This window comes from Balaenoptera ricei, chromosome 6 (assembly GCF_028023285.1).
Source record: "Balaenoptera ricei isolate mBalRic1 chromosome 6, mBalRic1.hap2, whole genome shotgun sequence".
Lineage (NCBI taxonomy): Eukaryota > Metazoa > Chordata > Mammalia > Artiodactyla > Balaenopteridae > Balaenoptera > Balaenoptera ricei.
In genome coordinates, this window is record NC_082644.1 from 110298277 (window position 1) to 110317897 (window position 19621).

The following is a 19621-nucleotide window of genomic DNA, read 5'->3' on the forward strand; positions in this document are numbered from 1 at the left end:
AGTTGGTGTATTTCCTTCCAGTCTTTTTTATGCATTCTTAAGTGGCGGGGGGAACGGGGGGAGAAAAAGATAACCACTGTTAAATGTACTATTTATCTTAGTGATTCAAGCATGTCGACATGGCTAAATCATATTCGTAGAATTTCAATTAGTTCATCTCCTGAGGCTAACTAATTAGTTCATGTCAAAACTGATGGAAAGGCTCAGCTGCTTCTACATTTACAGATATTAAGAAGTGGAGAATGGCATGCTGGGAAGTTACCATAGGTCGGGTGGATCTTATATTAATAGACAATGTTCAGAGCTCAACAAAACTGAAATCATGTAGGCTTGAACAGAACTTTGCTGGGCAAATCTGAGAATGTCGAATCTCATTTAGCCAAGGGAGCAACAGGAGAGTGGGAACATTCAGTTGGATGGTAATATATTCAATGAGATACTCAAAATACTTACTTCTTGCTCGTGTTCGATTCTCATGCTGGGGTTTGCATTTACTTCAAGTAGTATAGGCTTCAGATTTTTCATGAGAAGAATGTCAAAGCCTAAAATCTGGGGCAGTATAAACATAATTCAGAATTACTCCCTTTAGCTACACTGTCTTTGCAGGAATCGAGTACGGTATTAGGGGAATCAAGGTGAAAATTAATTCCAACCCCACCCCCAGCCTGGGCCTTGACCCTGGCTTCTCTCGTCCACAGGCCCTCTTCCTCTAGATGTACTTGTCGGGCCAAATGGACAGCAGAAAATTTTATAGGGGCCTTGGTAATGGGATGAGGTTCCATGGTTCACTTCAGCACCATCGGTGTCGTCTGAAGTGCGGTGGTAAGATGATGACCTCTTTCTTCTTTAACAGGTTTTTTATTATGTTAAGGATCAGTGGTAGTCCATCAATTTCTCCCTCTCCTTCTGTTCTCCTCTATTAAGTTGATTCTTAGCTAGATCTCTACAAAACCCAAGGCTATCTTTCTTAACCTCGGGTATATATCAGCATCACTTAAGGACCCCTTTCAAAACCACTACTCGTCCCCAGCCCACACCTATGAGTCAGAAACTTCCAGAGTGGAACACAGGCAAATGTATTTTCAATAACAAATCCCCTGGGTAATTCTGATATACCCTCCTACCTAAGAGGAAGGGAATATTTATTAGGCACCCACTAGGCACCAATTATGATAAAATGCACCAATTATTCAGAATCTCGTTTAATCCTCATGACAGCATATTTGACGTAGGGATCGTGCTCTCCATTTCACAGAACCAGAAACTGAGTCTCGGAGAGGCCAGTGGATTTCCTGAGACTGCCTCTCTAGTAAATGACAGAGCTGGACTTCACACCCAAGCAGAACTGGCTACATAGTTTGTGGGACCCGGTGCAAGATGAAAACGCAGGGTCTGTTGTTCAAAAAGTATTAACAACTTCATGATGGTGAAACAGAGCATTAAACCAAGCGTGGAGGCCTTTGGAGTGTGGGACCCTGAGCGCACAGCCCACACGCCCATACAGCCAGCCTGCATCCAAGGCTAAGTCCAGCATCATTTGCCAGCCGTCTGCTCTTGAATCTGGCAGGCTGCTGCCTCAGGTGAGGCTTTGTCTTCTGGCCTCTTTCAGTTCCTCACAGGCCCCCATGATCAGGGTAAGCCACCCTGTGTATCTCATTGCCTCTGCTTGAAACAACCCTTTATCGAGATAACATCTCCTCACCCTTGAGAATGCAGGTGCTAATTGGATTCAGACTCGGACTATAAGGCCACCAGATTCTTGGGAGGACTCTCGTTATGTCTCTAGGAGGTGACAAGGTAGAAAGCTCCTAATGTGAGTGATATAATCCCAAAGTTCCCAAAACTAATGTGGAGAATAAAGGAAAGAAAAAAGATATAGCTGCATCTCCTCCTCTGTGGACTCAAGAAGAAAAGATGAGGGAAAATCCATTTACTTGTCTATATAGAACATGCACTAGTTAAATGATAATTATTAAACTGTAGTTTCAGCCTTATTAATGAAATCAGAGCCCGAATGACCATTTCGGGGGGTAATTCAAGATGAGGTTATTCTTCAGTAAAGGGCAATAAGGATGAAAAGTTGGGAAAAGTCATTCTCACTCTATTTTTCTTTCCCTGGTCATAAGAAGAAAGGAATGGAAATGCAGTAGAAAATGTTACATGTATTATAGATCCGCTTAATAATATATGACAAGTGGATATGAGTGATGAGGCCTTTAAGAGACTCTGGTGACATCATCAGTCTAACTTCAGACCTGGCCTGAGACACGTGATGCTGATGGGGCTACAGAGAATGGAGGGCTGCAGTTTATCATCCTGAGTCATCGACGCTTACTTTTCGCTACATTAGAAGTTTGGACTTGTACTTTCTCAGCCTGGGGGTCTCTTCTCAGCTCAGTGCACAGTGGTTTTATGCATGCACAGCTACAGGAAAGCTGGAGAAGGGGAGTGGCAAAACCTCATCAGCCACAGGGACCTGCACACAGCAGTAGCATAATATTTTCCAGAACCTAAACTTTGGTGCAGGTAGTTGAATGTGCTGGGTCTTGTACAGGAATGCTTTGGAGCCAGATTTGGGCTTCAATCCCAGCTTGGTCTCTCACACTAGCTAGACAGTTCTAAGCCCCAGTTTCCTCATCTATAAAATGGGAATAGGAATAGTATTTACCTTAGTTCATTCATTCATAAAATACTGACTGCCTCCTATGTCCCAGAAACTATTCTAGCTTCTAGAAATAAAGGAGTGGACTGGACAAAGTCCCTGCCCTCATGAAGCTTACACTCTAGTCGGGGAGACAGGAGCAAATAAAGTTAATGTGATGTAAAATAGCTTGCACAGTACCTGACGCATAGTAAGTATTTAATGAAAGTCATCTTTATATTTTTTTACAAGTTCAAGGAAAGAGGAACTTTTTTTCAAAAGTTCAATGAAATGTGAAGCACCAATGGATCTCAAGAAGCAGAATCACAGAACCAGGAGGAGCTTAGGGTTGATACTATCATAAGATCCCAGAATGTCAGAGCTGGCAGAAAATCAGGAATTTATTTGGTTCAGAGTTTTTCAAAATGAGGTTCTTTTTTGGGAAGCACTGGGGAGGCCAGATCATACCAACTTTTACCTTTTTAACATCCTGGGGTTCCCAGGGGAGAAACATATATATTTTTTAAAAAACTACTAATTTAGTCTAGCACCCAATTTGCAGACTAGAAACCTGCAGCTTAGAAATGGGAAAACCTCTCTCCAGTTTGGTGGCAGAGCAGGAAATGTCAAATGGAGAAAGAGAACTTTTCAATTATGTGATACTCTCCACCCCTCCAAGTAATTCAGTCAGCAATTATGTGTTGCTACTTGAGGGGTGCCCTGGGGATTTAAAGATATCTGCCCTTCATCCCTTACCTCTAGAGGCTTCCAAAGCAAGTTGGGGAGAAAAGGGCCCTGAGCCATTAATTGTAAACTCATGCAAAGGCTCCAAACTACATTTCAATGAGAGGGGATTCCCTCCTGAGCCCCAGAACTACACATCCATCTGCATCCAGAGTATTCCCAGCTGGGAGGTCCCAGACTCCTCGAATTCAACATATCCAAACCCACTATCTGTGGTCAGCAGCTTCTAAGATGGTCCCAATGTTACCATCTCCTGGTATTCATACCCTTATGTAATCCCCTCTCCTTGAGTGTGGGCTGCACTTAGTGACTTGTTTCTAACGAACAAAATAGGGCAGAAATGATGGCATATCACTTCCAATATTAGGTTATGAAAAGACTGTGGCTTGCATCTTGGGATGCATTCTCTTACTCTCTCATTTGCTCACTCTGAGGGAAGCCAGCTGCCATGTTGTAACCTGCCCTGTGGAGAGGCTGAGATGGCAAGGAACTGATGTCCCAGCCAACAGCCATGTGAGTGAGTTGGGGAAGGGATCTTTCCCCAGTAGCCTTGACATGACTGCAGTCTGGACATGTTAATTGTAGCCTGTGAGGGACTTTGTGCCAGCAGCAGTCAGCCAACATTTCTCCTTCCTCCTTTACATCTAGCTGCTCACCAACTCTGTACATTCTACCTTCTAAAGAGCTTTCTAGATCTGGCCCATCCCTTGTTGCTCCTAGTCTAGATCAAGCCTGCACCATCTTTCACCTGGACTACTTTAATACCTTCCCCATTAGTTTCCCTGCTCTCAAACTCGCCCCTCTAATTCACCTGGCACAAGGGGCTGCCAGAGTAATTTTTATAAAAGGCAAATAAAATATTAGCACTCATCTGCCTAAAAATCCCTGCTTACAGAAGGAAGTCCAAGTTCCAGAACATGTCCTGCAAATTCCCCTATGACCAGAGTCTGTCTCAGACTCTAGCTTTATTTTCTCCCACTCACTGCTGCACATCTTGGGCTCTAATTGTGCTAAACTACTGGTAGCTCTAGGAGGCTTTACTGCTCTCTGCCTTTGTGCTCTTCTACTTGAAAGACAACTTTATTTATCAAATATTTACTGAGCACCTACCAAACCCTAGGTACTATTCTAGGCACTGGGGATCAAACAGCAAATAAGACAAGGTATGTCTTAACTCCTGCCCTTTTAGAGCTTACATTCTAGGAGAGAGTCCACAAGCAAGTGAATAATTAAAACAAGGTAAGAACATAGAGTGTGATACAGTGGATGGAGGGGAGAGTTTGGTGGTCAGGGAAGGTCTTTCTAAGAAGGTGACATTTGTCATCCCATTTTCTTCTGGTTTGCACAGTTTCTGGTGAGAACTTTTTGGTTATTCTTTGTTCCTCTGAACATAATTTGTCTCTCTAGCTGCTTTTAAGATTTTCGTATCATCACTGATTTGATTATGATAAGCCTTGGTGTGTGTGTGCACACGTTTATGTGTGTGGCCATTTCTTCAAATAGTCTTCTGTATCTTCCTTGTCTCTTCTGCTTGGGGAACTCCAATTACACATATGTTAGACCATAGATATTGTACCATAGGTAACTCAGGGTCTTTTCATTTATTTTTCCTGTCACTTTGCTCTCTGTTTCATTTTGAATAAATTCTATTGCTATGTCTTCAAGTTCGCTGATCATTTCTTCTACAGTATCTAATCTGCTGTTAATCCTGTCCAGTGAAATTTTCATTACAGATATTTTCTTCCATTTGGTTCCTAGAAGTTTCCATTCGGTTCTTTTTTAATAGCTCCATTTCTCTCTACATTAAGCTCATATTTTACTTTAAATTTTTGTACATAGTTGTAATAGCTGTTTTAACATCTTTTTCCTACTAGTTTCATTATTTCTAATATTTATGGGTCTGTTCCTATTGATTTTCTCCTTAGGTATGGGTTACCTTTTCCTGCCTTGTGGAATACCTAGTGGGTTTTTATTGGAAGCTGCACATTTAATGCTCAGTGTCTGGATTTTGTCTTCTTTTAAAAAGTGCTAGGTTTTTAGACAGTCAATTATTTGCAGATTATTTTGATACCTTCAAGGCCTATTATTCAAGCTTTACTAGGTTGGGCCTAGAGTAATCTTCATTCCAGTGAAGCTTCAGTCCATTAAGGCAGAACTTCTCTGGAGTCTCCACTGAATGTGTCCAGTAACCACCAAGCACTCTCCACACTGACTCTTTGGAGCCTGAACATCTCCCTGCTCTGTGTGAGCCCTGGAAGTAGTTCAGCTTCTCAGTTCCCTGGTCATTCTTTGCTCAGCTTTGTGGATTAACCCGCCACACATGAATGGCCCAGCACTTGGCAAAGATGCACAGGGATCCCATGCAGGTTCCTGGAGCTCTTTTCCTGGTTGGGTCCCTACATTTCAGAATTCTGCCCACAGAATTCCAGCCACCTCGGCATTCCTGAACTTTGATCTCCATTTCCTCAATTCACTGATATCACAAGGCTCTGTTTAGGTGCCCCCCTTGCCCATCTTCTGGAGATTGCCTCCAGACTGAAAGCTGAGGCAACCGGAGACACATCTTGCCTTTTTCCCCCCTTTCCTCGGGGATCACAATGCATAGCTATGTGTTGTCCAAAATCTGAAAACACTTATTTCATGTATTTTGTGTGTTATTCTAGTTGTTTTGTAAAGAAGGCTAAGTCCAGTCTTTGTTACTCCATCATGACCAGAAGCAAAAGACTTGGCAGGTGACGTATGAACAGGGGCTGAATGAAGTGAGCAAACAAGTTATTTGAAGAGATGAGGAAGAGCCTTCCAGGCAGGAGGAATGGCGAGAACAAAGGCCACCTCTGACAAACAGCAAGGAGTGAGCAAGAGGGAGATAGGAGATGAGGTCAGATAGAATGACAAGGGACATATCAGGCAGCATCTTGTAGGCCATGGTAAGGAGCCAGGATTTTAAGTGCAACGAGAAAGCCATTGGAGAGTTTACACAGGGAAGTAATTTGATCTGACATGTTTTAAAAGAATCACTTTGGCTACAGTGAGAAAAATAGGTTACAAGCAGCAAGGGTGGGAAAAAGAACACCAATTAGGAGGCTACTGCAGTGATACAAGTACCAGGTGACGGCTGCCTAGACTGGGATGGAAGCAGGGAGTTGGTTAGAAGTGGTTACGTTTAGGATGCATTTTAAAGTATATCTGCAAGAGTTGCTTATGGCTTAAATGTGGGAAGGAGGAGAAAAGAAGAAATAAAGACTGGGGGCTGGGGGGGGCGTGGTTTGGTCTGAGTAACTGAATGCTATTCCTTTACTAAAATAGGAAAGACAGTGGGAGAGTAAGTTTGGAAGGGAAATCAAGAGTTTGATTTTGGACAGGTCAAGTGTGAGATGCCCACCAGAAATCCGAGTAGAAAATTAAAGTGGGCAGTTGGATAGACCAGTGTGGAATTCAAGCAGAAGTCAAGACAGGAGATACAAATATAGGAGTCACCAGCACAGAGCTGGTACTTAAAGCCATGGGGCTAGAAGAGATCGTTTAGGGAGCGATTGTAGACAAGAGGAGAGGAGCTGGAGTCCCCGGGATCGCCTTCGCTGGCAGGCGCAGAAGAAGGGGCTGAGAAGCGGCAGCCAGTGAGATAAGAGGGAAACCAGGAGGGTGTGGTGTCGCTCACTTTTTTCTGCTTGGCAAATTCTTCTCCAGGCCTTAAGCTCCAGCTTACGCGTCTCCTCTCTGGGAAGCCTTCCTTGACTGGGTTAACTGGCAAAGTTAACTGCTCCCTTTTCTGTGCTCTGCCTGCGTCCTGAACATGCCCCCGCATAGCATTTATTACTCCCACGTGGCAGTCTCCCCCACTACGCTGTGCACCTCTGAGGGACAGACTGCATCTGTCCATAACCACATGTCCCACCGCTAGCTCGGGGCTTGTCTCGGCGGGTGACCAGCAAATGTGTCTAAAAGAAGAAAAAAGCGTAAATGTCAGAAGTGGTCAAGGAAGGCTTTACAGAGAAGGTGGGATTTGAGCAGCACCTTGTCAGCATTGAATTTCAAAAAGGAGGGAGAAGAGGAGAGAGCATGGCAGGCCAAGGCAGAACAAACAGGCAGAACTGGGGAAACACCTGTGATGTCCAAGAGACAGGAATCAGCTCTGTTCGGCAGGTTCGCGGGGCTCAGGGAGGACGGGGAAGCGAGGCCGGGGCCAGGCTGAGAGGCAACAAGTGCCAGGACTTGTTTCTCAAACTGTGGTCCTTGGAATACCGGCGTTCCATTAAGTTGGAAATGTGAATATTTCATGGTTTCCCCGTAAGCTCAAGGCGCTTCTTCACAGACCGGTTTGAGAACGATTGTTGTTACAGATAACGAACAATGTAATAATAATTATCATTCATTAAGGGATCCCTACGGGCTGGGTACTGTTCCACACAGCTTTCTCTCATTCAGTCTCACAACAACTGTGAGGCCGGTCCAAATACAATATGATCTCTATTTGCAGATAAGGAAACTGAGGCAGAGAAAGGTTAACTTGCCAAGCTCTCCAGCTAGAGTTGCTGGAAGGAGGAGCTGGGGTTAGCTCAAACCCAGGGCATCCGAGAACAAAACCCAAGCCCGTGCGTGACCGCTAGGTTGCTCCTTCGCCTCCTTCCTGTGGGGTGTCTGGGGCTGACGGGGAGGGAGGAGATCAAAAGAGCAAAGAAGGAAAAGGAGAAGCACCTCAGCCTTTAGGGAAGGTGCCTCCTCCCGACACTGAAGGGAAAGGATCGCGGCCAAGGAGAGAAGTGGACCCAGAGCCAGAGGAAGACAGAAACCGAGCGATGAGATTGGGATAGAATGTCCACGAAAGCTGAGCTAGCAACCTTTCCTGTGTGTGTGCATTTCTGCCACGTGAATCATCTACACCCAGACGGACCTGGCTCTTTAAGCCAGGGTCACAGAGCTGCCCTCAAGAAGACTGACAGGGGGATATCTTGCTGGCGCTGCCTGGGCAATGACGGGGGACAGGCCAGAACGACAGGGCAGCCACGTTCCTAGGCAACAGATTACAGGAAACCTGCCCACAGCCTGGCTGCGCCAGCGCCTGCTCTGGGCCATCACAATTTCCCAAGTAGTTATTGCGGCTGTGATTGGAAAGGGGTCACGGTCACATGTTTAAGATAAATGTAATTTCCTTGGCTTCGAGTGTATGTCCAGGAATGCTACAATATGGGCCAGGCCCAGGCTACAAGCAAAACGGGCGTCCATGACAAAGAAACAATTCATTATGTATGCACAGAACAATAGAGTTCACAAAGCGCTTCATCATCTTTATCTTGTGTGAGTCACACAACAACTCTGTGAGGTAGGTGAGGAAACTGAGGCACAGAGAAGTTAAGTGACTAATATAAAATCACACAGCAAGGCAATGGCAGACCATACGTTGTCCCTAGGTCTTTGGGTTCCAAGTTAGTTCAGGAGCTTGAGACCCAAACTAACAAGTGTTTTAACAAGTGATAAGACTAAAGAAAGCAAGAGAGGAATCCAAGGAGAAAAAGATACTGCTTTCTCAATCACTATGAATCTGAAATATATGACAAAACAGATCTTAAACATCTAATGCTTTATACCTTCGCCTTCATTACTTCACACTACTCCAAGGAAGGCAGGTAGGGAAGTGAGTGTAGGGGATTCACAGAGAAAGAAACAGAGGCTCAGGGTGGTGAAGAAACGCGCCCAAGGTCCCACCGCTGGGAAGAGGACGAGATCCTCCTGGAGGGTTACTTCCGGCCCTGTGCTCCTCTCCTGACCCCAGGCCTGGCGGCACTTAGTGTGGTCAAGCAGTGGAAAACGGTCACAGGGCTGTGGTTCCATTTGCTAGACGTGATCTGTCCAAACCAGTGGCTCCCTCCCTGTCTGCCCTGCAGTTGGGCCCCTGGTTCCACCCACGGCCGCCCCACGCCGCCTGTCCACAGCAAGGCAAGCAGCAAAACCACCGCCCTGGCCCTCCACCCTCCACCCTCCACCCTCCACCCTCCACCCTCCACCCTCGCTGTGCCAGGGCTCTGTGGCTTGGCCACGCATGCCGGCCCACATGATACTCCTGGAATAGCTGTCACTGTCGAACAGATGTGACCACACAGTCCCCCGGGATGACCCCTGGATGCCTCCACGTTGCAACTCTCTCCTTCGCCCTAACCTTCTGATGGCTCAAGCCAGGACTTGTTTTCTCTGGTCCTGCCTCTAAGCTCTGCCCACTTCCCCTTTCTAAGGCCCTAAGCCACCTGCCTGATGGTTGAGCTAGACATCCCGCCTGGGAACGAGAACCTGGAGCCAAGTGCCTAAGGACAGATCTCTTGATGACAAATACCCCTTCCTGGAACTGATCACTGCCTGAACTCCCCCTGCAAAGGCTTCTGCCAGCCCGCCTGAAAATCCCGCTGACGGGTGTCCAGCCGCCCGGGTCACCTCTCTGGACCTGGGGCCGCACCTTGGGACCAGCCTCCTCTTCTGCTGCTGAAGGAACACCCCACCCATCAGAGACGCTGCCCCACTGCCTCCCCTTCCTTCCACGCTACCCATTTCTCTCCTGCCACAGCCTTAGGTAGAGGACCAGAAACAACTCAAATGCTCATTGACAGAAGAACTGATGAACACAGTGTGCGTATTTACAATGGAAGACCCAGCAGAGCAAATGAAACAGCACCAACGACCCACCTCAACACAGAGCGGAAAAGAAGGTCGCAGAAGACTATGGACTTGATCGTAGTATTTTTATAAAGCTCAAAAACAAGCAAAGCAAAACAATATACTGCTTAGGGATACATTCACGTATAATAAAAGGGTTTTTTTAAGCAAGGAAATGATAAACATAAAATTCGGGACCATGATTACCTCGGGGTGAGAAATGGGATGGGGGAGAAGCACAGTAATTGGGGATCTTGGGTTGGGAGGTGGGCTGGGGATGATGATTTGGTGGTTTTGCTTTGTAGCTTACATACATGTTCCATGTGTTCTTTCTTATATACTAACTGCTACAAAATAACTTTAAAGATTGGATGGAGAGGGTCCCAGAGGTGTTCCTTCGTACCATCTGTTCCCTATTCCGATTTATCTGGTGGCAGGAAACTGTGCCTACCAAGTGCCTGGACGCCGAGTCCCCCGCCACCACCTTTATGGCCAAAAGATCTGGAAGAATGCGCCACCCCCGTTCCCATCTCCTCCCCGCCCGCACACTGGCTTCGTCCTCTACCATCACCCTGTCCCATCACCCCACGGGTCAGTAAGTGCAATGACACCTTCCGTTCAGGTCTGACACGACATCTCAGCAGCGTTTGCCACGGCTGACCCCCGCGTGCTTCCTCTCCAAGCATTTAGGCTGCTTCCTCTCCTGACATCCCTTCTATAGCTCAAGCCACTTCTTCTTGGCCTCCTTTGCTGCCCCCCTTCCCCCTGCCTGTCCCTTACTTGAATGGCAGTGCTCATGGGGGGTCTCCTGGCCTCTTCTCACCCTGTGGCCGCTCAGGGCTCAGTGACCATCTGAACGCTGATGTTCCCAATCTCTCTCCTGCCCAGATCTCTCTCTCCCGAACTCCAGGCCCAGATGCCCAATGTCCACCCAACCTCCCCACCTGGATGTCATGCAGGTCCTTCAAAGGCATGTTCAAGTCCAACTCCTGACCCCCATGCCACTACAAGCTGGTCCCCCGCCGGTGGCTTCTCTCCATCCACCCAAGCGCCTAAGCCTGGGAGTTGGTCTGGGTTCTCCCCCCTCCCCCCCTGCCACCATCTCTCCACTGTCCCCCAGCCCCAGCCAATCACCAAGTCTGGCCATTCTACCTCTTCAATGGCTCTCAAATCTATTCTCTCCAACTCCACCAAGCCCTTCCCAATCCAAGCCAGCATCCTCTCTTGCTCGTAGGAAAGCAGTCGGCTCACCAGTTCCCCCCTCCACCCCGCTCCCAGTCTCCCCACAATCCACTCTCCACCTTTCGGCCAGTTTGTTCTTTGCAACACACAAACCTGAGTGCATCGGTGCCGGGCTAGCACCCTCCTGCGGCCCCTACTGCTTTCCACGACAGACCTCCTACCTATCTCTCCCACCTTATCTTCCTCATCTCCCTCCATATCTCTGCCTCAAACCCCACCCTCCAGCCATACTCACCTCTAGGGCTGCAAACATCTCTCCCCTAGGACGCTTCGTCTCCCCAGCCCTAGCCAGCCTCGCCTGCTCCATCTAACTCTTACCCCAGGTTCTTCACTGCTGCTGCTTCTGGGAAGTCTTCCCAGCCACCCTCATTCCCGCTCAGAAAATGTTAGACGGTCCCCCAGTCTCACAGCGCCCGGGACATTTCCTACTCTATTCTAGCACTTGTGACACTTTATACTAATTACTTTTTAACTTATTTGTCTCCCACAATAGCAGACTCTCTGCATCAGCCAGCAGGGACCTGAGTTACTGCCTTGAACGGTGCCTGGCCCCTACTAAGCAGGTGGTAAAAATTGCTAGAAGAAAGAATGAACAAATGAACGGGAGGCACTGCGTTTTCCATACACCTCGTTTGACTCTTACAAGCATCCTTTAAGGGAGGTAACTCTTGGTCCCATTTTACAGGTAGGAAAATGGAAGTAACTTGCTCCAAATTACACAGCCAGCAAATAGAAAGCAGGAAGTTGGGCCCTGGTTTCACACCAAAGCCCATGGCAGCAACAATCCCTCCATCCCTCTGGCCATCCCACCCCCATCCCTCATCCCACACGAGGCTAGGGAGCCCTCCAAAGGCCCCCACCAAGGTCAAGAATTCAGGCTGGGAACTGGCGATGGTTACCTGGAAGCACGTGGGCCCCGGCCTCCCTGCGGGGATATCCGACTGGTAGAACACTCTGAGCTCTGGAGTCAGGGCAATGACAGTCTTAATCACCAAGGAGATGATATCAGACCAGACCTTCTTGATGTCAACACCCTTGGAAGACAACCTACAAAGAATGCTAGAGAAAGTCCTTTTGCTGCCTGTGCTAGTACTGTCCGAATGGACAAAGTTACCACTGTGGATGTTCAGTGAATAGTTGGTCAAATGCATAAAGATGTGGTGCAGGTTTCTGGGGTGCGGCTCCTGATACGGCTCTGTACAAAACCGCGAGAGTCCGTCTTTGGCTACATAAATCTCTAAGGGCTCTAAGGACTTTAGTAGGACATACAGACGGATATCAAACTTGAGCTTGTCGATAAGGAGAGGTTTGCAGATGTACTCCTGGACCACCGCCGGCCTGCTCTGGAGGGTCCCTGCCAGGCGGATGTCACTGGGGTCTTTAATGAGGTAGATTCCGTCACCCTGACAACCACTATCAGGTTTCACAATAAAAGTGGGCTTCCAGGAGGGGTCCCCATCTTTCACCATTCGAACCTGGGGGGGAGAAAAAGGATGGTTAGCACTGTATTCTTGTCCTCTCCGGTCCCTCGAGACACAGCAGGACCTCGTCAAATGTTTGGTGAATGAGCGAGAAAAACAGGCCCCACCTATGTGAGGACTCACTCAGCACCTACCGGGGAGGTAAAAACTGTACAAGGCACTGAGACAGTGACCTAAAAACTGCCCCCGATCTTGTCCCCCACAGTCCAGCGGATTTTCAGTCACAGGACCTGGGTTTGAGTGCCAGGTCTTTGCCAGTTATTAGCTCTAACCCCGAGCGAGTGATTTAACTGATGACGGTATAGAGATGGTGATGATGAGAGTCTAGCACTATCTATGATGCCTACCGTGTGTGGCGACTACATGAGGCACTTTACATAAGTCATTTCATCTAACCCTCACAGAACACACGGTTGTTCCCTTTTCACGGTACAGGAAACCGAGACGGTACCGTACCTGTGAAGAACACAGGCCTGCGAGTCAGACTGTCTGGGCTCATATCCTGGCCCTGCTACTTACTGTGTGACCTTGGGCAAGTGACTTATCTGTGCCTTCCTCATCTGTAAAATAGGAGAAAGACTGTTCTGAGGATTAAATGAGATAATAAATGCAAAGGGCGAAGCCCACAGAACCTGACACATGAAAGGCAGCCATAAAGCCTGGCTAGTGCTGTTTTTTAAAGATGAAGTAACTTGCCGGTAGACTGAGGGGCAGGACTTGGATTGGAATCTAGATCGAGGGCTCTGAAGTGCTTGCACCCTCCTCTGTACTTCCATGTCTCAGTTTCCTCGTTTTAAAAATGGGGGTATAAAAACCTTTCCTCCCTGGGTCACTGTAAAGAGGAAATCAACTGAAATGTGCACAGGGCAGAACACAGCACTACACAGATCGGCTTGCACGGGAGCTGTTAGCTTACCATCTATATCTCTCATTAAGTTCATCATGACTCAGCCAATCCTTTCATCTCTTGAGATCTCTTGAAACTGGATTCTGTCATCCTAAGATTTGCTCTCCTCCTAGCTCCAGGTCAGCAGGACACCCACGTAATTATCCTGGGCACTTGACCAGTGCAGTTAGTCTGGATCTGCGGGTCTACATCACTCACACACACCCAGTTGCCCCGGACGCTTGTCCTGGGGGACAAGCTGGGGGAAATTTAAAGGTGAATTGGAAAGAGGGAGCGGCTCTCTCTGCAGCTTCTGGTATGAAAGAGCCCCTGAACAAGCTTTCCTTCCTTTCTGAACCCTAACTCAGAGCGGTGCCGGCTTGCCTCAGAGCTGGACTCGACCGGATACGCACCTTTGTTGCGTATGCCCAACCCAGGACAACTGTGTTCTGGGTTTTACTTATCTCTCTGACCAGCCTATATTTCTAAGTGAAGCTTTTGCCAATTCCTTGGGCACTATCAGTTACTCCGGGCTTGTAAAAGATCTTTAACAATGGAGAAACACTTAAAGCTTTAATAATGGTCCACACCAATTGTTTCCCCTTGTCAGCAGGATTCGAGAATGGAACTTCACAGGAGATCAATGCCAGCCTCCCAGGGCCCTCCACGGAGCCTTCTTTGCGACAATGACCTTGATGCTTATGTAGTTATTTAATATTCATCCGAAGCATTCATACATTTGGCCCTTTACAGTAAATATAAACGTACTGGAGAGATGGCACTTATGGATCAGGAAGTGAAAAATGTCAAGTTTGCACTAATGGGTAATTTTTCCCTCTGGAAAGCTTTTGCTATGCTGAAGATACTAACAGTTCAATATATTATTGGCTGCAATATTTTCTCCTTTGAATTCAGTGCATATGCCTTAAATAAATTAAACTACATGGTCAATAGTCTCTGTCATTCGTTGCATTACTGAATATTTTTTCTGCTCTTTGCCGGAGTAGAACCATACAAATCAAGGTTATTAATACTAATAGAATCATTGAATTTTTAGAAGTGGAAGGATCCTCAGAGATCAATGGCATCTAATCCTCTCATAATTCAAACAAGGAAGCTGAGGCTCAGAGAGGTGATGTAACTTGCCTTGGGTTCCCTAACTGGCTAGTGGGATGGTTAGGATGAGAACTGAAGTCTTTTGACCTCACGGCAGGTCCTCTGCGCCATCTTTACCTCTGCTAAGGTAAAATTAAAGGCTTCTTTTCCCTGAATACTATAGGAAAGATTCTCTTAATATAGCAGACAATATCTGAGCTCTGGCCTCACTCTGAACAGTTTGGCCCCGGAGCATGGCCTTCTTGGAACTGTAAATGTAGATCCTGAGTTTGCCAGGCCTGCCTCAATTCCAGATCTTCTGTCTGGGTTCCTGGCTTGGTCTACTACAGGCACCATTTATGGGAAAGCTTCATAGCTGTTCTGCATGTGGTTCCCAAAGCCACCAGACCCTTCAGCAACTTCTATTTTCCAAAGAGAAAAAAAAAATTCCAGAATTCACATTCACTTTCCTCTGAGGTTTTACTCAAGGGTGACCCCTCCTCATGGGCCAGAATCTAAAGATAGTCTATATAACTAGGCCCCAGCCCCAGAAATTCTGATTTTCTAGATCTGGGATGAGACCTGGGCATGTGTATTTGGGAAAAAGCGTGACAGGTAATTCTGATGTTCACTCCGTTTGAGAATCGCTGGACTAACGTGAATTAAATAAAAATACAATCTGGGCCCAACACATTGAATGAAGTTTTACGCATTAACGTTAGCCTGAATGTGAGGAAGACTTGCAGTTGGGTTACAGCTGATGGTATCGCCAGTTTCACCCAAACATACTCTTGTGAAATGAGATGATGTGAAATTCATCATCTTATAACTGTATGCACGGATAGCTGAGAGAGATGCAAAGAGGATGCAGGGACCTGATTGCCAGGCACTCATCGGCCCTGTTGAAAATTTTTATGTCTTTTACTGCCCCCTAGTGGATATTTAAGAAATGTGACTGGGAAAGACCCCCATTCAAAATTCGACTCTTCTTAGCAGTAAGATACTCTATTAAGATGTTAAAATGTGATATTTGTCTTTCTCTGTCTGACTTACATGTGGAATCTAAAGAAAAGCTACAAATGAACTTATCTACAAAATAGAAATAGAGTTACAGATGTAGAAAACAAACTTCTGGTTACCAGGGGGTAAGGGGGCGGGGAGGGATAAATTGGGAGATTGGGATTGACATATATATACTACTATATATAAAATAGATAACTAATAAGGATCTACTGTATAGCACAGGGAACTCTACTCAATACTCTGTAATGACCTATATGGGGAAAGAATCTAAAAAAAGAGTTGAGATATAGATAGATAGATAGATGTATATAACTGATTCACTTTGCTGTACACCTGAAACTAACACAATATTGTAAATCAGCTATACTCCAACAAAAATGTTTTTAAAAGAAGATGTTAAAATAGTCTTAAGGAAGCACCACCACAAGAAGTTCCCTCTGTATTACTGTTAAGATAAGCTCACACTCTGAATGAACTCATCTCCAAAATGCCATGGTTGGCCAAGGTCACACTCAGTTATTATGCTGTCTGTCCCTTAAATATATTTCAAGTGTTCTCCCTAATACACAGATTGGCCTACCTGTTAAAATTCTCTCTCAGTCTGTATAAAACTTTTAAAATCATGGGCAACATGAGCATAAAATCCTGTAAGTATATACCACATAAAATGAGCAACTTTTACATTCTTCACTGTGTGTTTTTTTGTATTTTCCAAACACCATTAGGAAAAAAATACAAGTGGCAACAGTAGGTAGCAGCAAGTATCTCTAATTATATTTTCATAAGGAATAGCTTTTGGCGAACAAATATTTGAACGCCCATGTTCACTGCAGCATTACTGACAACAGCCAAAAGGTGGGAGAAACCCAAATGTCAATTGACAGATGAATGGATAAACAAAATGTGGTACATACATACAATTGAGTATTATTCAGCTATAAACAGGAAGGAAATTCTGACATACGCTACAATGAAACTTGAAGACACTACACTAAGTGAAAGAAGCCATCACACAAAAGGACAAATACTATATGGTTCCACTTGTATGGGTACCTACAGTGGTCAAATTCATAGAGACAGAAAGTGGAATGGTGGTTACCAAAGGCTGGGAGTAGGGAGGAATGGGAAGTGAGTGTGTGATGGGTAGAGCTTCAGTCTGGGAAGACGGAAAAAGTTCCGGAGACGGATGATGGTTATGGTTGTACAACAATATGAATATACTTAATACTACTGAACTGTACACTTAAAAATGGTAAAGATGGTAAATTTTACATTATGCATATTTTACCACTTTAAGTTGTTTAAAATTTTAATTAAAAAAAGAAAAGAAATAGCTTTTGGTGAGTTAGAAAGAATACTGAAGTGAAAACCGGAAAATCTGGATTCTAGTCCCAATTTAGTTAGGTAATTTCTGACTGTGAGAAAGTCACCTAACCTCCTGGGCTTTGTTGTACTCACCTCTACAATAAAGGGGGGCACACTGAGGTCCCTGGCTTCTGCCAACTAACAGGTTCTGAACAATCATTTATCTTGACATCACCACAGTGGAAGGCTGTGTTACAAACACGCAAGTGACATTAATCAGCAGAGGGTTGATTCTGGGCTGCTGTGACCAGCGCATTGGGATGATCTACAAGAGCAGGAGCTCTGGATGGGAGATTTATGAGGCACTTGAGGAAGTCAGCTGGGCATCTGGGAGAAGCAAGCTAAAATATTTCAGGAGAGAAATTCAGCCACTGAATACCAAGCCACAAAACATTATTAGCAGCGAGGGGCAGGTAAGAGGACAACTGCTGAAGAAATACCATGTCTGCAACACCAGGGAAGTCAAAGCCAGTGAGAGCAGTCCTCTGTCACGCGGGTGGATTTGCATCCAATCTTAGCAACTGAGACCCCTGGTGTCACGGACACAGGGAGCAGATCTTCGGCAAAAACAAGCCTCTGGTAGACAAGCAGATGTCACAGAGTACATGCTGGACAGGGGGCAGGGAGCAGCCCCTTCCAGCCTCAGCCAAGGCAGCCTCGCACCTGGTGGAGGCAAATTCCTACTCCCAGTGTGCCAGGCGATTTCTGAGGCAGGCGAGAAGGAGGCGCTCTACAGTCAGGTTTCCGAGGGCCAGGCAGGAAGGGGCAGGGTGGGAGATAGACAGGTGAGGCGGGGAGGAAGAACAGGTAACATGCTGCCGGGGTGGGGTTTTGCAAAGGCAGGAGAGAGCCACATACGTTCTGATGGCTGGAGAACAGCCAGCGAGTGGAGTGGGAAGCGCCCTGGAAATCCCACTCGGGAGATTCACAGGGGCCAGATCACCACAGCAAAAACAACAACATTAGCACACACCAATGGGGACTTCTTATGGGTCAGGTGCTGTTCGAAGTGTTATCTCATTTAACCCTCTACAACTCTATTTTACAGATAAGGAAACAGAGGCCCAGAGAGGTTAAGTAACTTGCCAAAGGTCACACAGCCTAAAGGACGTGGAACCGGGTCTTGAATGCAGGCAGTCAGTTTCCTGAGCCCATGTCTAGAATGAATGCGGGATGTGTGTGAAGTAGGGCAATGGAAGACGATCAAGATTGGAGAGGAGGCAGGGCCTGATAGGAAGGGTCTTGAATATCATTTTAGGGGAGTTTGGACAATGTCCCGAAGTGATGGTGAGCCCCTGAAGGGTTCTGAGAACTTAATTACACAATTTGATGTGTTCCGGAGAAACATCCCTCCGGCTGGACTGGAGTGGGTACACGTGGTGGGCAGAGAGGACGAGCCTGAATGGATGCCGGCAGGGGGTTAGGAGGAACGAGAGAGGTCTGGCATGGTCAGGCCCCCGGATGATGGAGGAAGCCTCCGTAATGGGCCAGGTTACACAGGGAAAGTACGGAGAGGGAGAGATGAACCTGGGAACGCAAGGCGGGAACGGGCAGAAAAGATTCCCAGACACCTTGTGTGTGTACTTGATCTGTAGGCAACTAGTGGATTTTCAACCACTGGGTGACATGGCACCCATATCACTCTGGCGTCCGTGAGGAGGATGGTTTGGCAGGGAGGAGACTAGTTGCAGGAAGATACAGGGCCATCCGAGCCCGAGGGCCTGAGCTGGGCAGTGGCGCCAGGGCTGGGATGCGGAAATGGGACAGAGGTGGATTCGGGGGCAGCTGGTGGCTGGATGGAGGTGAAGGGGAAAGAGAGGGTTGTCAGCAGGGTGGGGGGATGGTACCATTTACAGATTTAGGGGACACAGGAAGAGGAGCGGGTCTGGGGTTGGGGGGAGGGGGAGATAAGCAGCTCAGCTCACTGACTACTAACTGAGCACCTGTAGCCACAAAGCCAGTTTAGGATTTTACATCACCTCCTCCCTGAAGCCGCTCACTGTTCATCGGAACAAGACTGTGCGGCCGAATCTCTCATGTAGATGGTTCATGTTGATACGGCGACTCTCCCCGTATTAGCAAAAGTAACAACTCCTGTCTGGCAGGCCTCAGACTCAGAGATTGAACTCAGACATGGAATATGGTGAACTGAAGGAAGAGTATCCAAAGAAACCCCTCAGGCCAGTGGCTAGTAGGGGGAGCTACGGGCCCCATGGGAGTAACTATCACTGCACCTGTCAAACACTCCCCACTCCCTGGCTTTCCAAGAGGTCCAATTAAGAAAACCTAAATGGTAAAACAAAACAAACAACAACAACCAAAAAAGCCTGTTTGTTTTACTACTGATGAGCGTCCTGGATTTACTTGAACAGTTTAAAAGAAATAACGTTAATTATGCCCCAGGAGGTACAGCTGATCACTCAAGTGCAACTCCTCAGCGGCGTGGCTTAAAAGGCCTTCCTTCCTTGGCCGGCCGCAGCTCAGGTGCATCTCAGCAGCCTC

General features: G+C 46.7%; 1 protein-coding gene across 5 annotated transcripts in view; it reads right to left on the reverse strand.

Annotated features, from left to right (window-relative positions):
• TTLL11 (tubulin tyrosine ligase like 11) overlaps positions 1-19621 on the reverse strand; it is a 267396-nt gene that overhangs the window by 157867 nt on the left and 89908 nt on the right. For 4 of the 5 annotated variants that reach the window (XR_009503763.1, XM_059925538.1, XM_059925536.1 and 1 more), the window contains exons 4-5: positions 12169-12744; positions 454-549 (exon numbers count right to left, since the gene is read on the reverse strand). Coding sequence is in view for 4 of the 5 variants with exons in the window: in XM_059925538.1 (XP_059781521.1) it covers positions 454-549; positions 12169-12744 (672 nt within the window). In the remaining variant the exon portion in view is untranslated. The remainder of the gene's footprint in view (positions 1-453; positions 550-12168; positions 12745-19621) is intronic. The other variant, XM_059925537.1, reaches the window with a different exon arrangement.